Source organism: Canis lupus, chromosome 5, assembly GCF_003254725.2.
Source record: "Canis lupus dingo isolate Sandy chromosome 5, ASM325472v2, whole genome shotgun sequence".
NCBI classification, from domain to species: Eukaryota; Metazoa; Chordata; class Mammalia; order Carnivora; family Canidae; genus Canis; species Canis lupus.
In genome coordinates this window covers 39,584,863-39,607,504 of record NC_064247.1, presented here as the reverse complement: position 1 = coordinate 39,607,504, position 22,642 = coordinate 39,584,863, and the positions used below count along the sequence as shown (strand labels likewise).

Genomic DNA, 22,642 nt, shown 5'->3' with positions numbered 1-22,642 from the left:
CTGGTTGTTAAAAATGTGTATTTAAAGAAAAAAAATTTTGGTTACTGCTGTCAGATGAGCAGTCCAGGTATTATTAGCACTTGTCAACTTCTCCATGGTCAGTCAGTTTTCCCCTTTTACAACTTTAGACTTGAGGGTAAAAGTTCCAAAGCATTTAAGGCATCCGCACCTTTGATTCCAGTCTGCCTCTGGGCCGTGTCCTTTTGTGCATAGCCTACCTCCTGAAGCTCTATGCGGTTTGGCCAAACACTTGTGCAGTGGCAGGCAAGGTCGCATAGTCTGGCTCTTTACCTCAGCCCCTGTCCTGTTGGCCTTCCTGAGTTGCGATCTTGCCTATACCTGTCCTGATCCTAGAGGCCCTTTAGGCCATGTTGCCAGCTTTGCCTGAGTGGCTACCACCCTTTGGGAACTCGTTTTTCCCCATCTCCTAGCTCTTGCTAGGAGGCACGAAGTCCACCAAGAGTCCTAAGTTTGACCTATTCTTGGGTTTTAGGAGCCTTCCAGAGTAGGTTTTTGGGAACGTACTCACTCTTTGGGGACTCTATAAGAAGAAACTAAGGATAATAAAGGTCTTTAAAAATCCTTTGAAGGGAAGTACTGACTTGAGCTCATTTGCAACTATGCAGCCCTAGTGAAGAAGGTCTGGTAGTCTTTGGCTGGGTGGGGGGTTGGTGTGGTTTCTGGGTGGACCTTCCTATGCTAGGATGCTCTGTTGAAGGGGGCCAGGGCCAGGGCCTGGAATCCCAGGTGGAGGCTGAGACTAGGAAGTGGTTCCTCTGAGCCCCCAGGGCTTCAGGAGGTACACACGCTTACACTTCAGGTGGGGACTAGGCTCCTGGAGTCCCCGGGGAGCCACTCCTACCCCAACCTCCAGTCTGTTGTAAAGAAAAAAGGTTCTACCCTATCAGGAAGTAACTGGGTTAGATGGAGGGCTGGAACTGAACTCTTCCTGGGGATAAGCTCTTAACTTAGCTCAAGCTTTGAGCATCTCCAAGCACCACCCACAAATCTGGGGAGGCTGAGGGACTGCTGCCTCTCTGGCCACAGATAATTTCTCAGGAGCCAGAAGGCAGATTGAAATTGATGGGGGGAAATGGAGAGGACCGAAGAGAAGTGTCACACAACCCCTTCCCAGATGCTACAGTCTGGCTCAGGTGAGTGGGGCTGCCCAGGCCAATTTTGGGTGATTGCCTGAGGCCTCTGCTGGGGCCTCCTAGCCTGCCACAGTCATCCTACCCCACCAGGACTCCCTGGTGAGGACCCCCACTTGTGTGTCATGTCTGAACCGCACCTACAGTCTCCCTGCCCTCAAGGTCTTTGGCAGGATCCAGGGAGCCTCCCCCAGGGTCCTCCTGGTCCACTGTCTCATCCCGGGCCTCCTCCCCACTGCCCGGGCCCTCGCCCAGCTCCAAGATGGTGGGTAGGTGGCCCTGTTTTGGGGATCGCTTGCGCAGGCTGAGCAGGAAGGGCTGGGGCAGTGAAAAGATGTCCACGTTGTTGCCCAGGTCGATCCACGTGACATTGGGGAACTTGCTGGGGTCCTTGAGGGTGTCGGTGAGGTCACGCAGCAGGGCCCGGGTCAGCCGGTTGCCGTTGAGAGCTAGGGTGGTGAGGCGAGGCAGCGTGCTGAGCGCCGGCAGCAGCTGCAGGACCATGTCGTCTGTGAGGCCTGTGAAGCCCAGCTCCACGCTGTCCACCTGCTCCCCGCAGCGCTGCAGGTAGCTGGTCACCCGCTCCAGGTCACGAGAGGTCAGCGGGATGCCTGACAGGTCCACGGTGTTGTCCGGAGGGCTCCCAGCCAGGACAGCCTTGAGGCTGGAGGGGAGAAGGGACAAGCCAAGTTCAAGCAAGTGGGGCCAGCCTCCCCCATGCTCTGCAACTCCAGGGATGCCAGCAACTGAGGACTTTTGATCCCCTGGCCACTACCTCCCATCTCAGCCTGGCTAAGCCCAGCTGCCTAGAGCCTGAGGGACCGCGAGAGAAAGGCCCAGATGTTTCTGCAGTGACCAAGGGTGCTTTCTGGAGCCAGAGTGCCTGGTTTGCATTTTAACTCTTTCTCCTATTCACCTGAGCTCTCATCAGTCCTTAGCTTCTGTCTCAGTGATATACCTGAAAAACGGAGCTAATTGGAGTCCCACAGAATTGTTAGGTGAAATGAAGTAACAGATGCAGAGCATTTAGGATGGTGCCTTGTATATGTGAGCAAAGAATGAATATTTGCTGTTGTCATTATTAACCACTTAGACTGAGCTTCCTGTTTCCCCAAGAGCAGCACAAAGTCTCTTGAGGCCTTTCAACACAATCCTGCCCACCAGATGGGGAGTCCTTAGGGAGAGCTCTGTAGGACAGCAGGTGAGCCGGGGGTGGGGGGGAGCCCACAGGGGCGCTGAACCTAGGATGGTAGCAGCTGCCTGCTGGGAGCTCAGTGCTCTGCACCCCATTCCACTCTACCATCTGCTATTCCTTCCTCTTCTTTCTTCCTGCTCCTTGCTCTGCGGCCAGGGCTCCCCATTTCCAGGTACCCAGGCAAACCTTGGGGCCCCAGCGGTGGGAAGGAGAGGAGGGTGGAGGGGGTTCACAGCCTGGACTTCCTTTTCGCAAAAAAATGTTAAGTCTCTATCCTTGAGATGTGAAACCGAAAGGCTACTTAGAATTTCCTCATCTTTCCTCCCAGGGCATGACCTCTAAGTGCTCAAAACACTGCCTGGCATGTGTTCAGTGTGATTGAAGTCCTGGCTGTTGTCGATGTCGTTAATCCAGATCCATTACACGTAGTACGTGGTTAACAACCTGAGTCTGGGGTTTGAATCCAACCTGGCCATTTAGAAGCTGGGTGATCATGGCCAAACGGTGACATTAATGTCCCCTACCTTGTTCCTACTATATGCCAGGCACTGTCCTAGGCACTGAGGTCATAGTAGTGGACAAGATGGACAAGATCCCCGTTTGTACTCTACGAGGGGGGAGACAAGAAATAAGACTCTGAAGTGAGAGTAGCTTGGACATGGCTACTCAGGGAAGGCTTCTGTGAGGACTTAATTTGAGCTGACATTTGAAGAAAAAGTGGGCTAACAGAAGAGTCTGATAAAAGTTCCAGGAGAGGGCGGGCATGGGCAAAGGCTCAGACAGAAAGTTTGGTGTCTGTGAGCCAACAGAAAGGCCAGCATGGTTGCAGTGAGGGGAAATGGGAGGTGAGCGACCAGAGGGCCTGAGCGTCCACCGCAGAGGACCCTCTTCAGACTTCATTCAAGTGTGACAGGAAGCCACCCCGTTGGGAGAGAGGCTTTTGAAAGAACAGACAAAACATGCGTGTGTGTTGGGGAGGCAGAAGAGGAGGCTCCTGGACTCCTGCCGAGCTCACATTTCTAGCTGTTCAATCCTAAAGACTGAGGTCATCACGGACTCCTCAGGGCCTTCCAGGTTCCACCTGCTCTGACCCCACGTACAACCCCTGACTTGAGCCCGGCTGGAGCCCATCTCTGAGCTTCATGAGAGCCTCACTCTCTTCCTCCACCTGGGAATGCTCCTCTCCTGCCTTTGGGTGGAGGAGTCCAGAAGGGAAAGAGGAACCAGGGCTCTCGTCAGCAAGGGAGGGCAGCCCTGCCCCTGCCCAGCCCTTGGGAAGGACACAAGCCACTCTGCCCCATGGTCCTTTGCAAGAAAGGCAGGGGTACTCCCTCCAGAAAGCCTGACTTCCAGGCTCCCTTTCACTTGCTTCCAAAGGTGCTATGCCCGCTGGTTCTGTGTCCCATGTACCCCCCCAATCTTCAGGGGGGCATAAAACCTTTGAGGGTTCTCACTGCCACGTGGCCCAGGGGCATGGCTGGGGTCCGAGTCCCCGTAGGAGACATTCAGGAGAAGTGGCGGATTCAGTGGCAGTGCCCAATCATGTCTTCCCATCCCTCCTGAACGGGCCCATAGTCCCCAGCTCCCAATCCAGACCAGGGCCCCACGAGCAGCTCCCCTCAGGGGACATCCGCTCCAGCATGCCCCCCTGGAATGCTCCCCTGGCTGCTCTCCCCACCCAACCCTGAGTTCTCCTTCAAGCTCACCTCCTTCAGGCACCTTCCAAGACAACCGCTCTGGTTCCAGCCCCTCCCTCAGCACTGGGAGGGAATGCTGTGTGCCGCATGCCCAGCCGGCCATGGATCCCCTTTGGGCTGTCCTTGGACACCAGGCCAGAGGGGTGGGGGGAGGGGAGGCAGGGTAGATCCAGCTCAGGTGACAGAGACTCACCAGGCCTGAGGCTTCCTCTTCACCAGCCCCCGGTGCCGCCTCCACTGGGAGTGGGGGCTGAGGTGGTATGTCAGCTGCCGGCACAGCTTCTCCATGGCGCCCAGCGAGTCGCCTTCCTGCAGAGGCAACCACAGGCGGCAGGACCCTGAGTTCCCTGGGACAGGCAGGGGACACCAGGCCCTCAACTCCAGCTTCCTGTCTCCACGGGAAGGGCGCACCCCCAGGCTGAGCTGGGGGAGGCCTGTTCTGTTGGCTCTCAGGGGGCCCCCCTTAGCAGAAAGCCATTGGTCGCAAACTAAAATGCACCATGGCTCCAATTTCTGTGAATTCGCTGCTTTCATGGCACAACTGAGATTTATATAAAACCCTAAATTCCAGGCAATCTGACAACAATTGACCAGAGCTGAGTGCTGGCTGACCCCTGAGCCAGGATTCATCATGGTCCCAGGCTCTCCCCAGAGGCCAGGGCCATTCTGCTCATTCATTGCTCCACAAATGTTGACTGAGCCCCTACCAGGTGCCCGGCAATTGTTCTAGGCAATTGTCCTAGAAGTTGTTCTCTCTCTTGTATTTCACATAGCAAAGGGAAATATTTTTATGATGCCTCCAGTGGGAAAACTTAATGAATGAGGAGTTCAAGTCTTTTCCAGTGCAATTCATTCATCTTCTGGGTGGGCCCTAATCCAATATGACTGGTGTCCTCATGAAAAGCCCATAGGACACACACACGCACAGAGGGAAGGCCATGTGAGGACCCTGGAGGAGACGGCCATCTTCAAGCCAAGGAGAGGCCTTTAAGAAACCAGTCCTGCCAACACCTTGATCCTGGACTTCCAGCCTTCACAACTAGGAGAAAATACATTTCTGTTGTTTAAGTGGTATTTTGTTATGGCGGCCCTAACAAACTTACATTGGGTTAAAGGATGCGGCAAAGACATGCTAGAGAGACCCCACCTCTGTCCCATGAGCCATGAGAGGGCTGTCAATAGACAGTCACCAAGCCCCGGGGGTGGGGGGCCAACAGCATGTGCTCCTGCCCAGTGGCCCAGTGCTAAGAGCCAAGAGCCAGGAAGTGCCAGGGCTCAGACGCAAACCCGCATTTGGAGAGAAACCTGGATCCGGTGAGGTTCAACCATTAACCCGCATCCAGTGCCTGGCACACAGTGGGCACTCAGTAAAGGCCAGCCCGATGGTTGCTACCATCATCACCGTGCTAATGGAGACACAGCATACTGAGTAGGTAAGAGCATGGACTCGGAGCCAAACCGTGTAGATTTGAACCCTTGCTTCGTTACCTCCTCTGTGACCTTGGGAAGTCACTTGACCTTCAATCCTCCTGTATGAAGGGATAACAGAACCCAACTCACAGGGGATTTTCTGAGGACAAAATGAGTCACTCCTTGTGGAGTGCTGTGACTGTGGCTCAGCACACAGTAAACTCTCGAATAATGCCCTGGCGGGGAAAAGGAGGATTACTCCTCCCAAGTGAGTTGGGCCTTTATTTTATGTTTTTAAGATTTTATTTATTTTTGAGAGAGAGAGAGGGAGAGGGAGAGGGAGAGGGAGAGAAGGAACACAGAGGAGGGGCAGAGGGAGAAGCAGACTCCCCACCGAGCAGAGTCCGATGTGGAACTTGATCCCAGGACTCTGGGATCATAACCTGAGCTGAAGGCAGATGCTTAACAGACTGAGCCACCCAGACACCTATGAATTGGGCTTTTAAGGGCTGAAAGGTTTATGATTTTTGTATGGAAAGAGGAAAGACGATATAAGAGGCATCTCCTGAGTGAGGAGGAAATGTGCAAAGGTTTGGGTGTTGGGGGGGTGTTACAGGTGCGGGAGCAGGTGGCAATCTGGGGGGTCTGCTCACCTCTCGCCACCTCCATGGCCACCACTTTAGTTCAAGCCTCTATCATCTGTCACCTGGGTTGCTGCACATGGACAATACACTAGGACTTCACGGAATTCCCACAACACTCCAGAGCAGAACTACTTTCATTATCCCCATTTTACAGAGGAGGGAACTGAAGCATAGACAGCAGGACTGGGGCTGTTGGAAAGGCTAGAAGACCCTGAGGGCAGAGACAGGAGAGGGAAGAGGTAGGTGTTGAGTATCCAAAGAGGTGAAGCTTCTGAGCAGGGATCCAGGAGACAGAGGCTCAAACCTGAATGGAATTGGTATAGACAGTAATGGTCTCTGGTTCTCCAAGAACCTCACTTCCTCTTGCCTACGCCTGCCTGTCTGATGTCACCTGTCACTTTAGGCGACCTGGTGACCTGAGTTGCCATGTTCTGATTCTAGATTTGTTCTGAGTGTATGTGAAGGGAAGCAGGAGAAGCGGGCAGGGGCTCCAAGAGAGAACAGTTTGCATTTTGGGACTGTCCCTCCAACAAAGCAGTTCAGGGTCAGATGGGCCTGGCCCTGAACTGCTTTGTGCAGTTTGGGGCTCCCTGCCAGGCCTGCAGAAAGCCCTGAAAGTGACAGGGGCCACCACACTTGACCAACAGTGCTCAGGATGGAGCAGGTATGGGCAGGGCGGGGATGAGGAAGGATCCAGGCTTAGGGCTGGGGACCTGGAGAGAAGGCAAGGGGCTCCAGGAGAGAAGGGGAGGAGAAGGCAGGACGGGGGAATAACTGGCTCATTTGCAGCCACGTGGACCCCTCCTGAGGGATTTGTGAGGCTGGGGCTCAAGACATCATCACCCTCCGATTAAACCCCGTGGCCACGGAAGGAATTGGGGATAAAGCAAGGGCCAGGGAGAGGCCACACCAGGCCCAAAGGGATGAACGAAGGCACAGTGTAGCCATGGGCACCAAGGAAAAGAAGGATTGGAGGGACTCCAGTGAGGAGACCTTGGCCAGAAGAGGCTCAGGGTGGGGCGGTCATGGTGGGGGCCAGGGTGAAGGCCAACTCTGGAGGCCAAAGGGAGGATGGGATGTGACAGCAGAGATGGTGCACTGACTGGGCCCCACCAGCATGGGTGGGCAGCATGCATGCAGGGATTTTTTTTTTTTTAAGATTTTATTTATTTATTCATGAGAGACACAGAGAGAGAGAGGCAAAGACACAGGCAGAGGGAGAGCAATCTCCCTGCAGGGAACTCGTGGGACTCGATCCCAGCACCCTGGGATCACGCCCTGAGCCGAAGGCAGACGCTCAAGCTCAACCGCTGAGCCACCCAGGGATCCCCAAGGGATTTTTTTTAAAAAAAGCTCCACAGATGATTCCCCAGTGTCTCCAGGGTGGAGAAGCACCAGTTCGAACCAGTTCAGAGACAAGGATGAAAGGGGGTGGGACTGGGTGGCCAGCCCAGCCTCACTCCCCAGACCACCCGGGCGCCCAGAACAGGGTCACTCTCCCAAAGCTGAGAACCGAGCTCGTCGGCCTCCGCTCCTCCTCCAAACACTTCCCAGGGCTTCCAAAGTCCGGGGCCACCCTCTGGGCGCGAGCAGCTGGGCGCTGGACCAGGAAACAAAGAGGAAAAGGCGGCAAAGCGGCCGCCGCAGGGCGCGGGCACCGCCGCAAGGGGGCAGCGGGGTGCAAGGCGAGGCAAGGGGCGGACCGCGCAGGGCCGTTCCCGGCCGGAGACTGAGCAAGCCTGTTCGCTCAGCGACAGGGACAATAGACACGCTCACCTCACAGCCGATCTGAGACACGCCGTGAGCCGGTGTCCTCCCCTCCGTCTGTCTGGGCTCCGTGAACGACAGCCAACACCGAGCGCGCATCTGCTACGGGACGCGTCGCCTGTGCGGGCGGCGCGCACCAGCTCCTCGCGATCCTGGAGCTCACAACAGCCCCATGAAACCCGCGCTCCTGGGATCCCCGCTTTGCAAGTGAGGGAACTGAGGCCCCACGAGCTTGTGGGATGGGATCAGGACGCAAAGCCGGCTCTGGGGCTGGCATCCTTCCTAACCGGCCATCTCACCCTGCGCTGCCCTCCCAGTGATAAATCTTTTTAAAAAAGATTTTATTTACTTATTTATTTATTTGAGAGAGCGCGAGCATGAGCAGCGGGGGAAGGGCACAGGGAGAGGGAGCAGACCCCTCTCCCCCAACCAAGCTGCGCAGGAGCCCGATGCGGGCGGGGCTCGATCCTGTCGAGCCGAAGGCGGACGCTCAGCCAACTGAGCCACCCAAGACCCCTCCCCGCCCCCACGGTGATCAATCTTTTGGTTGGTGGGTTCCAAGTGTTCCTATCATTTGCACCCGCAAAAGCCTTAAGCAAGCCCCTCTAATTTCCCCCCAACTCCCTGGATTTTTCGAAACCCACCCCCCTTCCGCGGAGAAGAGGACAAAGCAGGGCTGGCTCGGAGCTGGAGCAGAAGAAGGTGGCGAGGCAGGGGCTGGATGGGCACGGTGGAGGCAGAGCAGGAGGAAGTGTCGTTTCTCCGTGGTTGCCAGAAACAGTAGCCACGCGCCCCTTGCGCAACCTTGGCGGAGGAGTCGGACCACCCGGACCGCAAGTTACCCGGCCCGTGTGCCCTGCACGCCCTGCGCGCACCCGCAGGCCCCTCGGTGCAGCCAGACCCCAGCCCAAGCTGCAGCAGATTGGTCCAGAAGCAGGCATGGGCAGAGGCAGCCAATCAGACCTTTCTTGCAGACCAGACGCAACCCCCCCCCCCCCCCCCCCCCCCCCCGCCTGCTCAGGGTCTAGACACCCACGGGGAGCCCTGGGGAAGGCAGAGTGTGGCCCGGGGTGGTGCAGCCCAGAAAAGGGATGGAGCGCTGTCTGCTACTGCAGTTCATCTGTACCTCTACCTCTAGCCCCTCCTCCAAGCGCGGCTGTTTTGGGGCCCAAGAAGACCCCATGGTATCAGGATAAATTCTCTTCCCAGCTTGAGGCAGTGCCCCTGGACTTGTGCTCCTGGCAACAGAGCCCCAGTCCACACCGCAGGCTCACAGGCAGAGTGTGGGACGCCTGGGTGGCTCAGTGGTTGAGCGTCTGCCTTTGGCTCAGGGCATGGTCCCGGGATCCTGGGATCAAGTCTCCCATCTGGTTCCCTGCGGGGAGTCTGCTTCTCCCTCTGCCTGTGTCTCTGCCTCTCTCTCTCTCATGAATAAATAAAATCTTAAAAAAAAAATAAAGGCAGTTGTGGAATTAATTCTGCAGTTCTTCCTCCCCCATCCATGGAAAAGGAAAAGTAAGGAGAGGGAAGTATGGTGCGAGTCTGGGGAGATTGGGCACCGTATCAGGGTTGATCTGGGTGACCTAGGATGTGGCTAGGTCGTAGAAGATCTAGGTGTGTGTCTGCCTTGCTCTTTTCTTGGATCACTTGCTCTGGGATAATAAGCCAGCTGCCCCGATGTGTGTGTGGAAGCTCCAGCGGCCCTATGCCACAGTCTCATGTGGCAAGAAACTGAGGCTTCCTGCCAGCAGCCAGGGGGTGTGCCAGCCCGGAAGGGGGCCTGTCCACTGTCCACCAAACCCGTAGATATTTGCAGCCCTGGCCACTGTCACAAGGGACCCTAATCTAGAATGACCTAGGTTAGGCTACAGAGACTACACAATGATCAATGTCTATTGTTTTAAGCCACTAAATTCTGGGGTCATTTGTTACACAGCAATAGAAAATACAGCACGGTGCTGGAAAAAGTGTTCTCATGGCTCTGGTGTCATGGCTTGCACCCAAGGCCCTTTCTGTGGTAACAACTTCCTGCTGCCGCTTGTCTTTGGGTGTCTCAATATCCCCCACTGGTTTCCTTTCTCCTGCCCACAACCGTGGAAAGAGTCCCATTATTAAACTCTCAAAAATTCACAATGGAATGTGTTGGCCTGCTTCCCGCCAGGGCCCTGCATGATGCAAGATGTAGTTGTGAGCAAGACAGATGCCATCTCTTGTCCCTTTGGAACTGATAGTCTTGTGGGGAAGGCAGACAATATGTTAGCTGACAAATAAATAAGCAAGATTGCGTGGGAGACCAGTGAGTGAAATGAAGCCATAAACAGGACATGGGAGAGCCTTGTGAGCTAGGCTGGTCACTGAAGGTTCTGAGAGGGGGCATCTGGGTGGCTCAGTGGTTGAGCATCTGCCTTCAGCTCAGGTCATGATCCCCGGGTCCTGGGATCGAGTCCCACATTGGGCTCTCCACAGGGAGCCTGCTTTTCCCTCTGCCTGTGTCTCTGCTTCTCTCTGTGTGTCTCTCATGAATAAATAAATAAAATCTTCAAAAAAAAAAAAAAAGGAGTTTGGGTTTTAGTGAAACTACGACACAATGGAAGGTTTCTCAGAGAGGTACTTAGGTGATCCAATTGACCTTGCAGATTCCTCTCTGGCTGCTCTCAGAGCACAGAGGGCAGGGAGGCAGGAGTGGAGGCCCAGAGTCCCACTGGAGGCTCTGCCAGTAGCCTTAAGGAGGAGGATGTGGGGACCAGAAGGGCCTTTGAGAGACCCCAACACACTAGGGAATGAGGGCTGTTGGGACTTGCTGGTTGTGGTGGACAACATGGGTGCTCCATTCAAATCACTTGGATCCACTTTTTCCAATTTTGTGACCCTCCCTTCTTTGGTGTACTTCTGCCCGGAGGACCAGCACCTGTCCTGCTCTGTGGTGAGTGCCCACCCTTTTTTTTTTTTTTTTTTTTAAGATTTTGTGTATTTATTTATGCAAGACACACACACAGAGGCAAAGACATAGGCAGAAGGAGAAGCAGGCTCGCTGTGGGGAACCTGATGCAGGACTCGATCCCAGGACTCTGAGATCAAGACCTGATCAGGAGACAGGAGTGCCTGGGAACTTACCTCCTCAGGGAGAGCCCCTCACTCTGGCCAGTGCGGGGGTTTGAAAGCCCAGCCCCTTTCCCTTGAGGAACCAGGTGGAAGCTGCTTGCCCTCCCCAGGATGGAGCCTGGGCTGGCCTGGCTTCCCCGGGGCACCTCCCCAACAAATTGCTGTACACACACCCTCATTTTAGCATCTGCTCGTGGGGACCCTGACTGTAGACATGAAGGGATGTGTGGGGCTGGAGCTGGGGTGCAGGGAAGGAAGGAGTCTCTAAAATTGCCCGCTAAATGGGGCACCTGGGTGGCTCAGTGGTTGAACATCTGCCTTCGGCTCAGGGCGTGATCCTGGGTTCCTGGGATCGAGTCCCACATCAGGCTCCCCGCAGGGAACCTGCTTCTTCCTCTGCCTACGTTTCTGTCTCTCTCATGAATAAACAAACAAAATCTTAAAAAAAAAAAAAAAAAGAGGTAGGTGACTTCTGAGCTTGAAGCTTGGCTATGGATTCATCAGCACAGAGTCATGGGCGCGATGGGATTTTGACTGTCCTCCTTCTGGGGACACGCACAGACCCACATTTTCTAGGGCCTGGGCCCACATCCAGCTGGCACACAGGAGAGGACTTTTGGTAGGCTGGGACTCATTTGAGGGGGTCATCTTAGTTGTGGGGTTATTTGTCTGCTGGATGCTGAAACAGATTGGACCAGGAAGGCCTACTTATTTGTCTCACGTCACAGCTGAGGGAAACGCTGCCTCCTAGCGGAGAGTCTTGGCATAGTAACCTTAAGGCCCACACTTGGAATGATCTGGGCTTCTCAGATGAAAGAGCCAAGAACAGGAATTCCTGGCCAGCCCCGAGCCAGCTCACGTTTTGGGGTGGGGGCCAGGGCTGCCCCTAACACCAGTTTGGGGGCCTCAGAGTCAGGACCTCCCACCCTGGCCTCAACCACAACCAGGAGAGTCCTTTTGAATGAAGGGCCTCTCCTGCCACCTGGCCTATGGGTATGGTTAGGGGAACCAGCCTGGCCGGTTCCAACAGGGCCGGGCCTCCAACAGGGCTGACACCACTGGCTGGCTCTGGAAATCTGGAAATCAGAGGCCGGCCCCTAATTCTCCAAGACTCTGAGCCTACAACCTTGCCTCAGGATCTCACCACGGACCTGCTAAGTCTGAGGACCCTGCTTGGCACACGGTGGGTGCTCAATGACTAGGTAAACCTTAGCTTCCGTGTACATGGTACAAATGCCTGAGCTTCTGGAAGCTTCTCCTGAATCAGCTCACTGAACTCTCAAAATGGCTCTACAGGGGAGGGTGTTGTCATGTGTCTTTGGAGTTGAAGAAAACAAAGTTCAGCTAATTAAGTGACCCGAGAAAGCAACACCCATGCCATGGACCTAATGTCTGACTCTGTCACCCCAACCTGTGGGGGGGACCCCACCCCGGTGTGATGGTGTCTGGAGGTGGGGCCTTTAGGGGGTTAAGCAGGATTAGAAGAGGTCACAAGGGTTAAACGAAGAAGCCAGAGAGCCAGCTGGCTTGCTTTCCACCCACCCATGAGGCCACCACGAGGAGGCGGCCGTCTGCAAACCTGGAAGAGGGCTCTCACCAGAACCGCGCCCTGTAGGCGCCCTGACCCTGGATTCCCGGCTTCCAGAACTGGGAGCTAGACATTACTGTTGTTTACAAGGCCCCCTGTCAGTGGTTTCGTGTTGTAGCAGCCTGAGCGCAGACAACCCGGGTGTGCCCCCCCCCCCCCCCCCGTGGTCCCCACCCCGCCGGAGGGGATGGAGCTCAGTCCAGACAGAACCCCTGGGGCCACCTCTCCTTCCTGCTCCCCCACAGGCCTCCTCATCTGGCCCCGATGCAGCCCTACCAGCCCCACCAGAGCACTGACAGCGCCCGCACCCTGCCCGGAACTGAGGCCCAGATCATACCTGTGGGGGTCACCTTCATCAGATTACGTCATTACCTGAATTTGGTCTTCCCCAACTCTAAAATGTGCATAAAAATGACATCTCTCCTATGGAGCTGCTTTGAGGGCCCTGTGATCTGTCATCCCTTCACCTGTGGGCATCTCATCCCGTTCCAGAAAAGGCAGAGGTCTGGCACCCGTGAAGCCTACAGACGCTGCTCCCAGCTTCCCTGGGCTGAGCCAGGTACAATCTGAATGAGAAGTGGAGGTGATTCCAGGCCCAGCTGATTCTCCTACAGCTCCTGGCAGCAGCCGCTCTTCCCCAGCCTGCCAACCCCACTACCAGCTTTTTCTTACCATCACATATTTGAGCTCAGCGTTCCTGGCTTCTGCGGCATCCCACCACCAACCCCAACCCACCCCGTGCTTGGCCCCGACTGGCTCCCAGCCCTTCAGAGCTGGCTCCTCACCTAAGTCTTGGTGCCAGACGGCCCCAGAAGCCAGAGAGAAGGTCCTAGATGAAGGCCCAGATGGAGGCCCAGCTTCAGAGCAATGGAGCCCCCCTGAGCAACCAGGTTCAAGTCTGTGCTCAGGCCAAGTGAGGAGGTGGGTTTGACAGTCACCTCCTCCCTCCTATCCTAAATCCTCCTCCTCTGAAAGCAGAAGCTTCCCTCAGGCGCTCCTGGGTCCTGCTCTGGCTTCCTGTCCCTGCCACAGGGGAAGTGCTTCTTTTGGAAGCTGCTGGAAATTGAGGGATGGGAGGGAAAAGCTCTAGGGTGGAGCTACTCAGCTCCCGTCCTATAGGAATGAAGGCTCCATGCTGCTGGAGCTTCCTGTTTTCCAAGGGGAGCTGAATATGGAGCATGTGTGAAATATTCTGAGTTTTAAATGTTGGCAAGGAATCTGGATTTAATACACTGGGAGGCCAAACAAAAACCAAAACGTGGGCTGATGGTGCCCATGTGAGACCCTGCCATGGGTGCTGAGCCTTAGGACAGGGTGGGCACCTCAGGCCCGCTGGCTGGCTGCCCACTTGAGGTGGCTTGTCCTCTTTGGGCCTCCCCGGGCCATAGCCACCAGCTCTCCTTGGACACTGAGCTGCTCTGGCCAGAAAGGCACCCGCCTCACACCCCCAGACCTGGCTGGCTCTGACCACAGCGGCCCTACCGGCTTGGGGCAGTGGATGTAGCGCGCCAGGCTGATGATGAGGTCAGTGTGTGATGGGGTCCACCAGGTTCCTGAAGCTGGCATAGCGGTATAGAACATCATCCAGAGAGGTCGACTCCATGCCCAGGTCCTGCAAGAGAGGTCACCCAGAGGTCAGGGGTGGCCAGGCCTTACTCTCGAGTCCCTTCCAACATGCCCAGAACAGCTCCCTGTGGGTGGCTTAGCACCCCCTCCTCCAGCACCCTAACCAGGGGGGAGACCCCCCATCCCCAGGAAGGTTTCCCAGCTGCAAGGAAGCATCTACAGAACTTGTCCAGAGGGCCATGGAAGCCCCTCTAAGATGCCTTCCCAGCGCATGTATGTCCCAGGCCCTCCAACCTCTGGATGAAGACTCACCCTCCATCCTCCTCCCCTGGAAACCAGTACGAAGCCAAAGGTACCAGCATGGTAGTACTGGCCATGGTAGTAGTGGCTGCTTTTCCACATAGGGAGGGCAAATTTTGGAACCTGCATGCAGAGTAAATCCCCCAGCTCTGTGATAGGATCATGTACTGATATTTATTTGTTTTTCCCATGCTTCTGCCATCATTTTTACTGCTCCTTCTATAGCTGACCCAACTTTGGTGTTCCTTTGTCTCAGGGGCTGGTGGCGGTGGTGGTTCTGGATTGTGGGATTAAAAGAAGCTGCCAGGCACCCAGAAGAAAGCACCACTAGGGCTCCCTTAGAAAGGACAACAGGTGATTTGGGGTGGAGGCAGAGGGTCTCCAGGCCCGAGGAAGGACAAGGGTTTGCGGGGGCACCACACACTGACAGTCCCAGCTGGGAGCCTCTGCAGATGCCCCTGCCCAACCAGCAAGGGACCCCATAGACTTGGCCAACAACAGTCACCAGGGTAGATCAGGACCCAGGGGCCCTACTCCAAATGTTCTGGACTGTGTAAAACCCAAGATTCTTGCACAACCCAGGGAAAGGGCAGACTCCCCAAACATAACTAAAGCTTGACTTTTGACTTCCCCACCAGTCAAGTTGGTGGAAGCTTGAAGCAGCGTTAACTGCTTTAGAGAAGCAAAGCATTTTCTGTTGTTCTTGGGTGAAGCTGTGGTTCCTATTCCTACCTTGGTACCTTGCCCAGACCAGACAATGATAGGAACGAAAATATTCCTGGGCCCAGCCCACCCTGAAGACCAAGGGGCCCACCAAGGGTGGGCAGGGAAGTCAAGCATCACCCACTTTTGCTGCCCTTACCCTATGGGCCCCTAGGCTCCCAAGCCACAGGCGGAGCTGCCCCAGCACAGCCCAGAGGAAGGAAGGCTCCCAGGCCAGGTCCAACACCCTGAGGACACCAAATGTGTGACTGATGGGTGAGTCCTGGCACAGGTTCACTCCCAGTTATTTCGGTGGGGAATCCTGAACTTTTCCAAACACCTTCCCCATGTGATTCTTAGAAATCCCTGTAAGGCGAGTAGGCTGGCCATTGTAATTCCCAATTTACAGGTGAAGAAACTGAGGCCCGGGATGTTTAACAAGAGACTGGAGTTAACTCTGCGGTGTAGGAGATGTGAAAAATGCTAAGGGAGTACCCATCCTAAAAGTCCTCATCGCAAAGAAAAAAGCCATATTTTTTCTTTTATTCCCCCCCTCACTACACGAGAAGATGTTAACTTACTGTGGTCATCATTTCACAGCGTATGTAAGTCAATGGTTATGCTGTATGCCTTGAACTCACACATTGCTCAGTTTACATCCCAATAACAATGAAAGAAAAAAATCACATATAATAAAGATTTTTAAATTTTTTAAAAAAGATTTTATTTATTTGAGAGAGAGAGAGAGATAGCGAGAGAGCACGAGTGGGGAAGAGAGGGAGAAGTAGGCTTCCTGCTGAGCAGGGAGCCTGACATGGGGCTCGATCCAACGACTCTGGAATCATGATCTGAGTCAAAAGCAGATGCTCAACCAACTGAGCCATCCAGGTGCCCCAATTTTTATTATTTCTTAAAAAATTTTACTTTTAGTTTTTTGAGAGAGAGAGGAAGAAGCAGACTCCTGGGTAAGCAGAGAGCCTGATGTGAGGCTCAAACCCAGGACTTTGAGACTATGACCTGAGCTGAAGGCAGACACTTAAACAGACTGAGCCACTGGGGTGCCCCAATAAAGATGTTTTTAAAAAGAATTTCAGGAATGGTGGGGTGGGCCTATGCCTCAGCCGGGGCCTGTTTTGGGATTGCTCTGCCTTATTTACCACTGGAGTGAGTTGGGCAGGAGGTAGGCAGGAGGGTAGAGATGCTGCCCTGAGGTTTGGGGGCTCACACTTTTTTAAGACTTTATTTATTTGTTCATGAGAGACACACACAGAGAGAGGCAGGACACAGGCAGAGGGAGAAGCAGGCTCCCTGCGGGGAGCCCGATGTGGGATTCGATCCTGAGACCCTGGAGTTACGACCTGAGTTGAAGGCTGATGCTCCACCCACTGAGCCACCCAGGGGTCCTGGGGGGCTGACATTTCTAAGGACAAAGAAAGCAAGGGTCTTTGCTGGGTGGACCCGGAGGGGAGGGGGCTGGGCTCCGTGCCCTCTGCCCTGGCGGGGAGCCTTCCTAAGCCTACCCTTCAGCCAGGTCCCACCTGCCACTGTAGGGGCACTTTGCTCCCTCCTCGTTAGAGAGGAATGGACAGGAGGGCCCAAGAATGACCCTCAGAAGGGAGAAGCCCTGCGTCAGGGTCTCTGGCCACTGAAATAATTTCCTGGGGACCTAGATGCGGAGGCTCGGGGGTCTGGTGCGGATGCTCACAAGGGAGGCTTCTAAAGTGCCGGCTTTGCCAGGTTCCAGAGCTGAAGGCCGCTGTAGAACCAAATACAACACCACCTTGGGCCTCTGTCCCTGCCCCGGCTTGATCCATCCCTCAGGGCTGTGTCTGGGGCAAGCTACCTCATGTCACTGAGTCCCAGTTTCCTCATCTGTAAAATGGAGCCAGGGACCCTCCATCACAAGTAGGAGAGAGAAATAAAACCAGGTAACATGTAAAGGCTCCAGCAGGGGAGAATATCCCTGACACAGCTCTCCCCAACCCCCCCATCCTTCCATGCCCACCTCTCCTCTGCAAGACCCCTCCCCTCCTGATGCAGGGGTGATGACTTCTTTTTGGACCACAGGCCCATTTGAGAATGTGACAAAAGCCATGACCTCTGTTTCTGGAAAACCCGGGATTTAGGCCTCATGGTCACCAGGGCCTGGATGCATGGGATCTCGGAACACAAACTGTTTCTCAGGAATGTGCAAAAATGCGGCCCACCCTCCCTGTAGCAGGAGGAGGCTGGGAACCTAGGAAAGGGAGAAGTCAAAGGGCCTCTATTCTAGGGTCTTCGAAGGCCCAGGTGTCACAGGGCCGAGACCCCCCCTTTCCTGGCGCAGGGAGGGAAGGACAGGGCAGGGTCCACAGGTGGAAGTGGAGAGGTGGTTACTGCCATGGTCAGAAGTTGGACTTATGGCCACGGGAGAAGGAGAGAGGACAGATTTATCCTTCCTTTTCTGTCCGTGCCGCAAGCTGGCCTGCCCCTCTGCGAGCTGCGGCCCCAACACCAGCCCCTGCTCAGCGTGTACCCCTTCCCATGACATATACTTGCTGGTCTCCTGCAGAAAGCACCAGATCCCAGTTCTACCCAACCCCTGACACACAGTAGGTGGGCAAGAGACATCTTCCCTCTTGGGATCGGCTTCCCTATCTGTTAAATGGGCCCATGAACCTCACTGGTAGTTACCAAACCGTGTTTCCTCGAGATCTTGGGGCTGATGGCAAACAAGCGAGAGGCCAGAAAACTCAGCAATGCTTCAGGCGATCCAGCTCTCGACAGGACAATTCTGCTGGCCACCCACAGCAAACCAGGATGATCCCCAAAAGTAGTTCTGTGGCCCAAGCAAAGTTTGAAAACTGGACTGCCTGACTGCTTGGGCTCTTTTTTTAAAGATTTTATTTATTTATTCATGAGAGACCCAAAAGAGATAGAGACACAGGCAGAAGGAGAAGCAGGCTCCCTTGGGGGGAGCCCCATGCAGAACTCAATCCCAGGACCCTGGGATTACCCCCTGAGCCGAAGGCAGATGCTCAACCACTGAGCCACCCAGGCGTCCCTGATTGCTTGGGCTCTTGCACCCCTACCAGCCCTGCCCTGTCTTCCCCTTCCCTTCCTATCCAGGCCAGGAGAGGCCATTCCATCTGGGAAGGACCAGGATGACCCTTATTAACCCCAGAAGCTGGGGGCAGGTCTGGAAAGATGCAGAATGTTCTTCCCGTAGCCTGGGTTCTACATCCCTGTGCCCTCGAGGTCACCCTGGGCGCCCTGCCTGCTGACAGTGGCTCCAGCTCTCTGGGCTGCTGTTGTCTGGGTTCATTCAGCTGCTGCTTGGGAGGGGGCAAGCGGGGAGATGGAAGGAAGGGGATGGGGAGGTGGGTCCCCTCAGGAAGGCAGATGTGGCCCTGCTCACTGTGGCTTTGGGTAACTGTGAGTCATGCCACCGCCCACCCTGTGAATTCCAGCTGGGGTGGGGTTTCTGAAGGTCCCAGGGCTGTGAATTATGAGAAGGAGGAACAGGGAAAACCAGCCGGACAGAGGTTATTGCACATTTTATTGCTATAATTTCTTTGCTTTGACCCCACCTAGGCCCAAGAATGCTTGTGCTGCTTTAGACTATATCACGTGTCCCGAGGACCTGGGGCACTGCTGGCCTCCTAGGTGTCCTCCCCAGCCCTCTCCCCAAGGCCATTTTTTTTTTTTTTTAAGATTTTATTTATTCATGAGAGACTCAGAGAGAGAGAGAGAGAGAGGCAGAGACACAGGCAGAGGGAGAAGCAGGCTCCATGCAGGGAACCCAACGTGGGACTCGATCCCTTGTCTCCAGGATCACACCCCCGGCCAAAGGCGGTGCTAAACTGCTGAGCCACCGGGGCTGCCCTTTTGTTTCATTTTCTAATATAGTAACTAGCATCCACTAGATATAACCCACATAAAGGAAATCTCTCTTTGAGGTCCTCAATAATTTTAAAGAATGCAAAGTTTTCTCAAAACATTAAAAATAGAGGGACGCCTGGGTGGCTCAGTGGTTCAGCATCTGCCTTTGGCTCAGGTTGTGGTGCTGGGGTCCTGGGATCGAGTCCCGCATGGGGCTCCCTGCAGGGAGCCTACTTCTCCCTCTGCCTATGTCTCTCTCTCTCTTTCTTTCTGTCTCTCATGAATAAGTAAGTAATCTTTAAAAGAAAACATTAAAAATAGTAATCCGTACAACCCAGCAATCCCACTTCTGGATATATATCCGAAGGAAATGAAAATAGCCCCCCGGAGAGCTACATGCACTCCTATGTTCACTGCAGCATTATTCACAATAGCCCAGAGGTGGAAGCAACCTAAGTGTCTGTTGATGGATGAATGGATAAAGAAGATGTGTATAAATTTATACACACAATGGAATACTATTCAGCTGTGAGAAAAAAAGGAAATCCTGCCATTTGCCACAACATGGATGGACTTTGAGTGAGATGCTACGTGATCCTAAGTGAGATAAGTCAGGCAGAGAAAGACAAATACCGTATGATCTCACTTATACGCAGAATCTAGAAAGAACCAAACTGGGAAAACCCAGAGAATGGTGGTAACCAGGGGTTGGAGGTGGGTGCATGGGAGATGAAGTTTGAGGGTACATACTAGTAACTAGTAGATAAGTCCAGGAAATCTAATACACAGCGCTGTGACGGTAGACGACAAAACTATTACAAACACGAACCTCGCTAAGGGACTGGATTTTTGTTGTTGTTGTTGTTGTTAAGATTTTATTTATTTATTCATGAGAGACACACAGAGAGAGGCAGAGACACAGGCAGAGGGAGAAGCAGGCTCCCTGTGGGGAGCCCGATGTGGGACTCGATCCCAGGACTTGAGCCCAAGGCAGATGCTCAACCACTGAGCCACCCAGGTGCCCATCCCCTCAGTTTTAAAAACAGAGAATATAAAGGAATCCAGGTACCAAAAGAAATTCAAGAACTTCAGGGTCAGAATAAGGGAGTGCTCTGGGAGAAAGGGGCTGCTGCCCTGAGGGTTGGGGAGCCTCTGGGAAGGGTTTATCTGCCCAAGGCCTTCCCTTTGGGTCCTAGGGAAAACTTCTACTCTCTATATAGCAAGCTCTCCTTCTTGCTCGCATTACCCTGACTCCTTGGTGAGGGGTCTCTGTATGGGTGCAGCTTTGAGGGTTGGTCTGAAGGGTCCAGGAGAAGGAAGCTCCCCACAAGTCCATGGCTGGTGTCTGGGAGGAGGAGCGACATTCATTCCAAGGGATTGGCTCTAGACTTTCCACCTAGTGAGGAATGGCTCTGGAAAACTCGGCTCTGGGATGGAGGGTCACTGGGAATTTTGATGTGTGGCAGACTGCCAGCTCCATCCCCTGCTTGGTCTTTGGTGGAGATCCAATTTCTGCTTTTACTTTTTTTTTTTTTTTTAACATTAAAACTACTTTATTGACCACAAGATTTGGCATTTTGCATTCAGGTTTGGACACAGATTTTGGGACCGAACTGGCATGTTAGCTATCATTCCTCAGTCCTTTCCCGTGACTGGACGCACACCCGTTCTTGCACTGCTGGAGAACATTATCCAACATAAGTTTTCCCCTCCAAAGGAATACATGGGTGGTTCGTTTTCTGAACTCTAGCCTATCTGGAAATTTTTTAATATTGAAATCACACCTGTAGACAACCTGGCTAGATAAAAATTCCCTTCAAAATATCACAGCTGCTACTCATCACTTGGCCACCCTTGGGATTCAGAGCCACGGATGACTCTGAGGCCACCTGATGTTTGTCTTAGGTGCTTTTTCTGGTCAATGTCCACAGGATGGATTTTTTTTTTAAGATTTTATTTATTTATTCATGAGAGACACACAGAGAGAGACAGAGACACAGGCAGAGGGAGAAACAGGCTCCATGCAGGAGTCCGATGCAGGTCTCAATCCTGGGACTCCAGGATCACAACCTGAGCCAAAGGTAGACACTCAACCACTGAGCCACCCAAGCATCCCCCCACAGGATGGTTTTGCCAAAACCTCTAGCTGCCTCTCCTGGACAGCCCCAGCACACTCTTACCTGGGAACATCGGTTCAACATACAGGGGGACCTGAAAAGCGGTTGATGTCTTTATAACAATCTCTCAAAGTCACCAAAGGGGTATCCCATCGTGATACCCCTCAGAACTCCAAATATCTCTTCCCAGTATCCCTCCCATGACCCCAACTGTCCCTCAGTGTCACATCTCCATGCTGCCAGCCACTCAGGACCAGGCCTTTCTATTCCTGATACAAATCAACTTAAATATCTCTGGTTGTTCCAGTTCTTAGATCAACCCCCTTGCCAACCAGAAAATTCCAAGTGTTAGCAAAGATGGGAGGAAATTGGAACCCTCGTGCTTGCTAATGAGAATGTAAAATGGTGTAGTCACTGTGGAAAACAGTATGGCACTTCCTCAAAAAATTAAAAATAGAATTACCATATATGCCTCAAAGAACTGAAAGCAGGGACTCAAGCCTATATTTGCACACCTGTGTTCATAGCAGCAGCATTAGTCACAACTGCCCAGAAGTGGAAAGAACCCAGTGTCCACCCACAGACGAATGGAGAAACAAAGTGTGGTTTTCACATACAATGGAATATTCTTCAGTCACAAAAGAGAATGAAAGCCTACATATGCCACAGCACGGATGAACCCTGAGGACATCATACTAAGTAAAATAAGTCAGTCACAAAGGGACAGTCCTACTTACATGAGGTTCCAAGAGCCATCAAAATCAGAGACAGAAAGTAGGATGATGGTGGCCAGGGGCTGGGGGAGACAAGGGCTGGGGGAGACAAGGGCTGGGGAGTTCGTGTGTAATGGGTACAGAGTTTCAGCTTTGCAAGATGAAAAGAGCCCTGGAGACAGATCGTACAACAATGTGAACACACCCAAAAATACTGACCCATAAAACTGGTTAAGGTGGTACATTTTATGTCTTCTGTATTTTGCAACAATTTAAGAAAGGACCCAGGAAGGCAAACACTGAGACCTTCTGGAGGTAGGGGGCAGCATAGGAGAAGGGGGCATGTGCATCTGGCCTTTTTTTCCCCTGTCATACTGGATTATTAAAATTTGCCACTGTGTGCTTGGTGTCCATCTTCCCATCTACAAACAGGAAGCTTTTTCATGATCGAAATTGGCTCTCAGTGTCTTCTGATCTTATCTTTTATTTATATATTTTAAGGATTATATTTCTAAGTAATCTCTACACCCAGTGTGGGGCTCAAACCCACAAGCCCAAGATCAAGAGTCACACACTCTCCCAACGGAGCCAGCTGGGCACCCCTTTCCAAAATACATTCTCACAGAGGGTCTCTAGTTTGCCTTCCCTGTCCTTGGGGTCCTGTCCTATAGCACCAGGCTCTGCCTCCAGTAAGGACTGCCAGTTGGGCTAGCATTTTGCTTCCCTGCAATTCTTATTTTTCTCATTAGTCTCGCTTTCCAGGGCACCTGGGTGGCTCAGTCAGTTAATCATCTGCCTTCCTGCCTTTGGCTCAGATCATGATCCCCGG

The 22,642-nt window shown here is 53.5% G+C and overlaps 1 protein-coding gene and 1 long non-coding RNA gene across 2 annotated transcripts in view; one reads left to right on the top strand and one right to left on the bottom strand.

The window, feature by feature from the left end:
- Position 1: 1 nt before the first annotated feature.
- Positions 2-22,642, bottom strand: part of LRRC75A (leucine rich repeat containing 75A) — a 42,196-nt gene continuing 19,555 nt past the window's right edge. The window contains 4 exon segments of the mRNA XM_025428275.3: positions 2-1,815; positions 4,237-4,352; positions 14,037-14,081; positions 14,083-14,166. Of these exon segments, the coding sequence (XP_025284060.3) occupies positions 1,275-1,815; positions 4,237-4,352; positions 14,037-14,081; positions 14,083-14,166 (786 nt within the window). The 3' untranslated portion in view covers positions 2-1,274.
- Positions 4,350-8,203, top strand: LOC118354729 (uncharacterized). The gene is made up of 2 exons (XR_004815704.2): positions 4,350-6,336; positions 7,849-8,203. It is a non-coding gene; the product is annotated as an uncharacterized LOC118354729 (long non-coding RNA).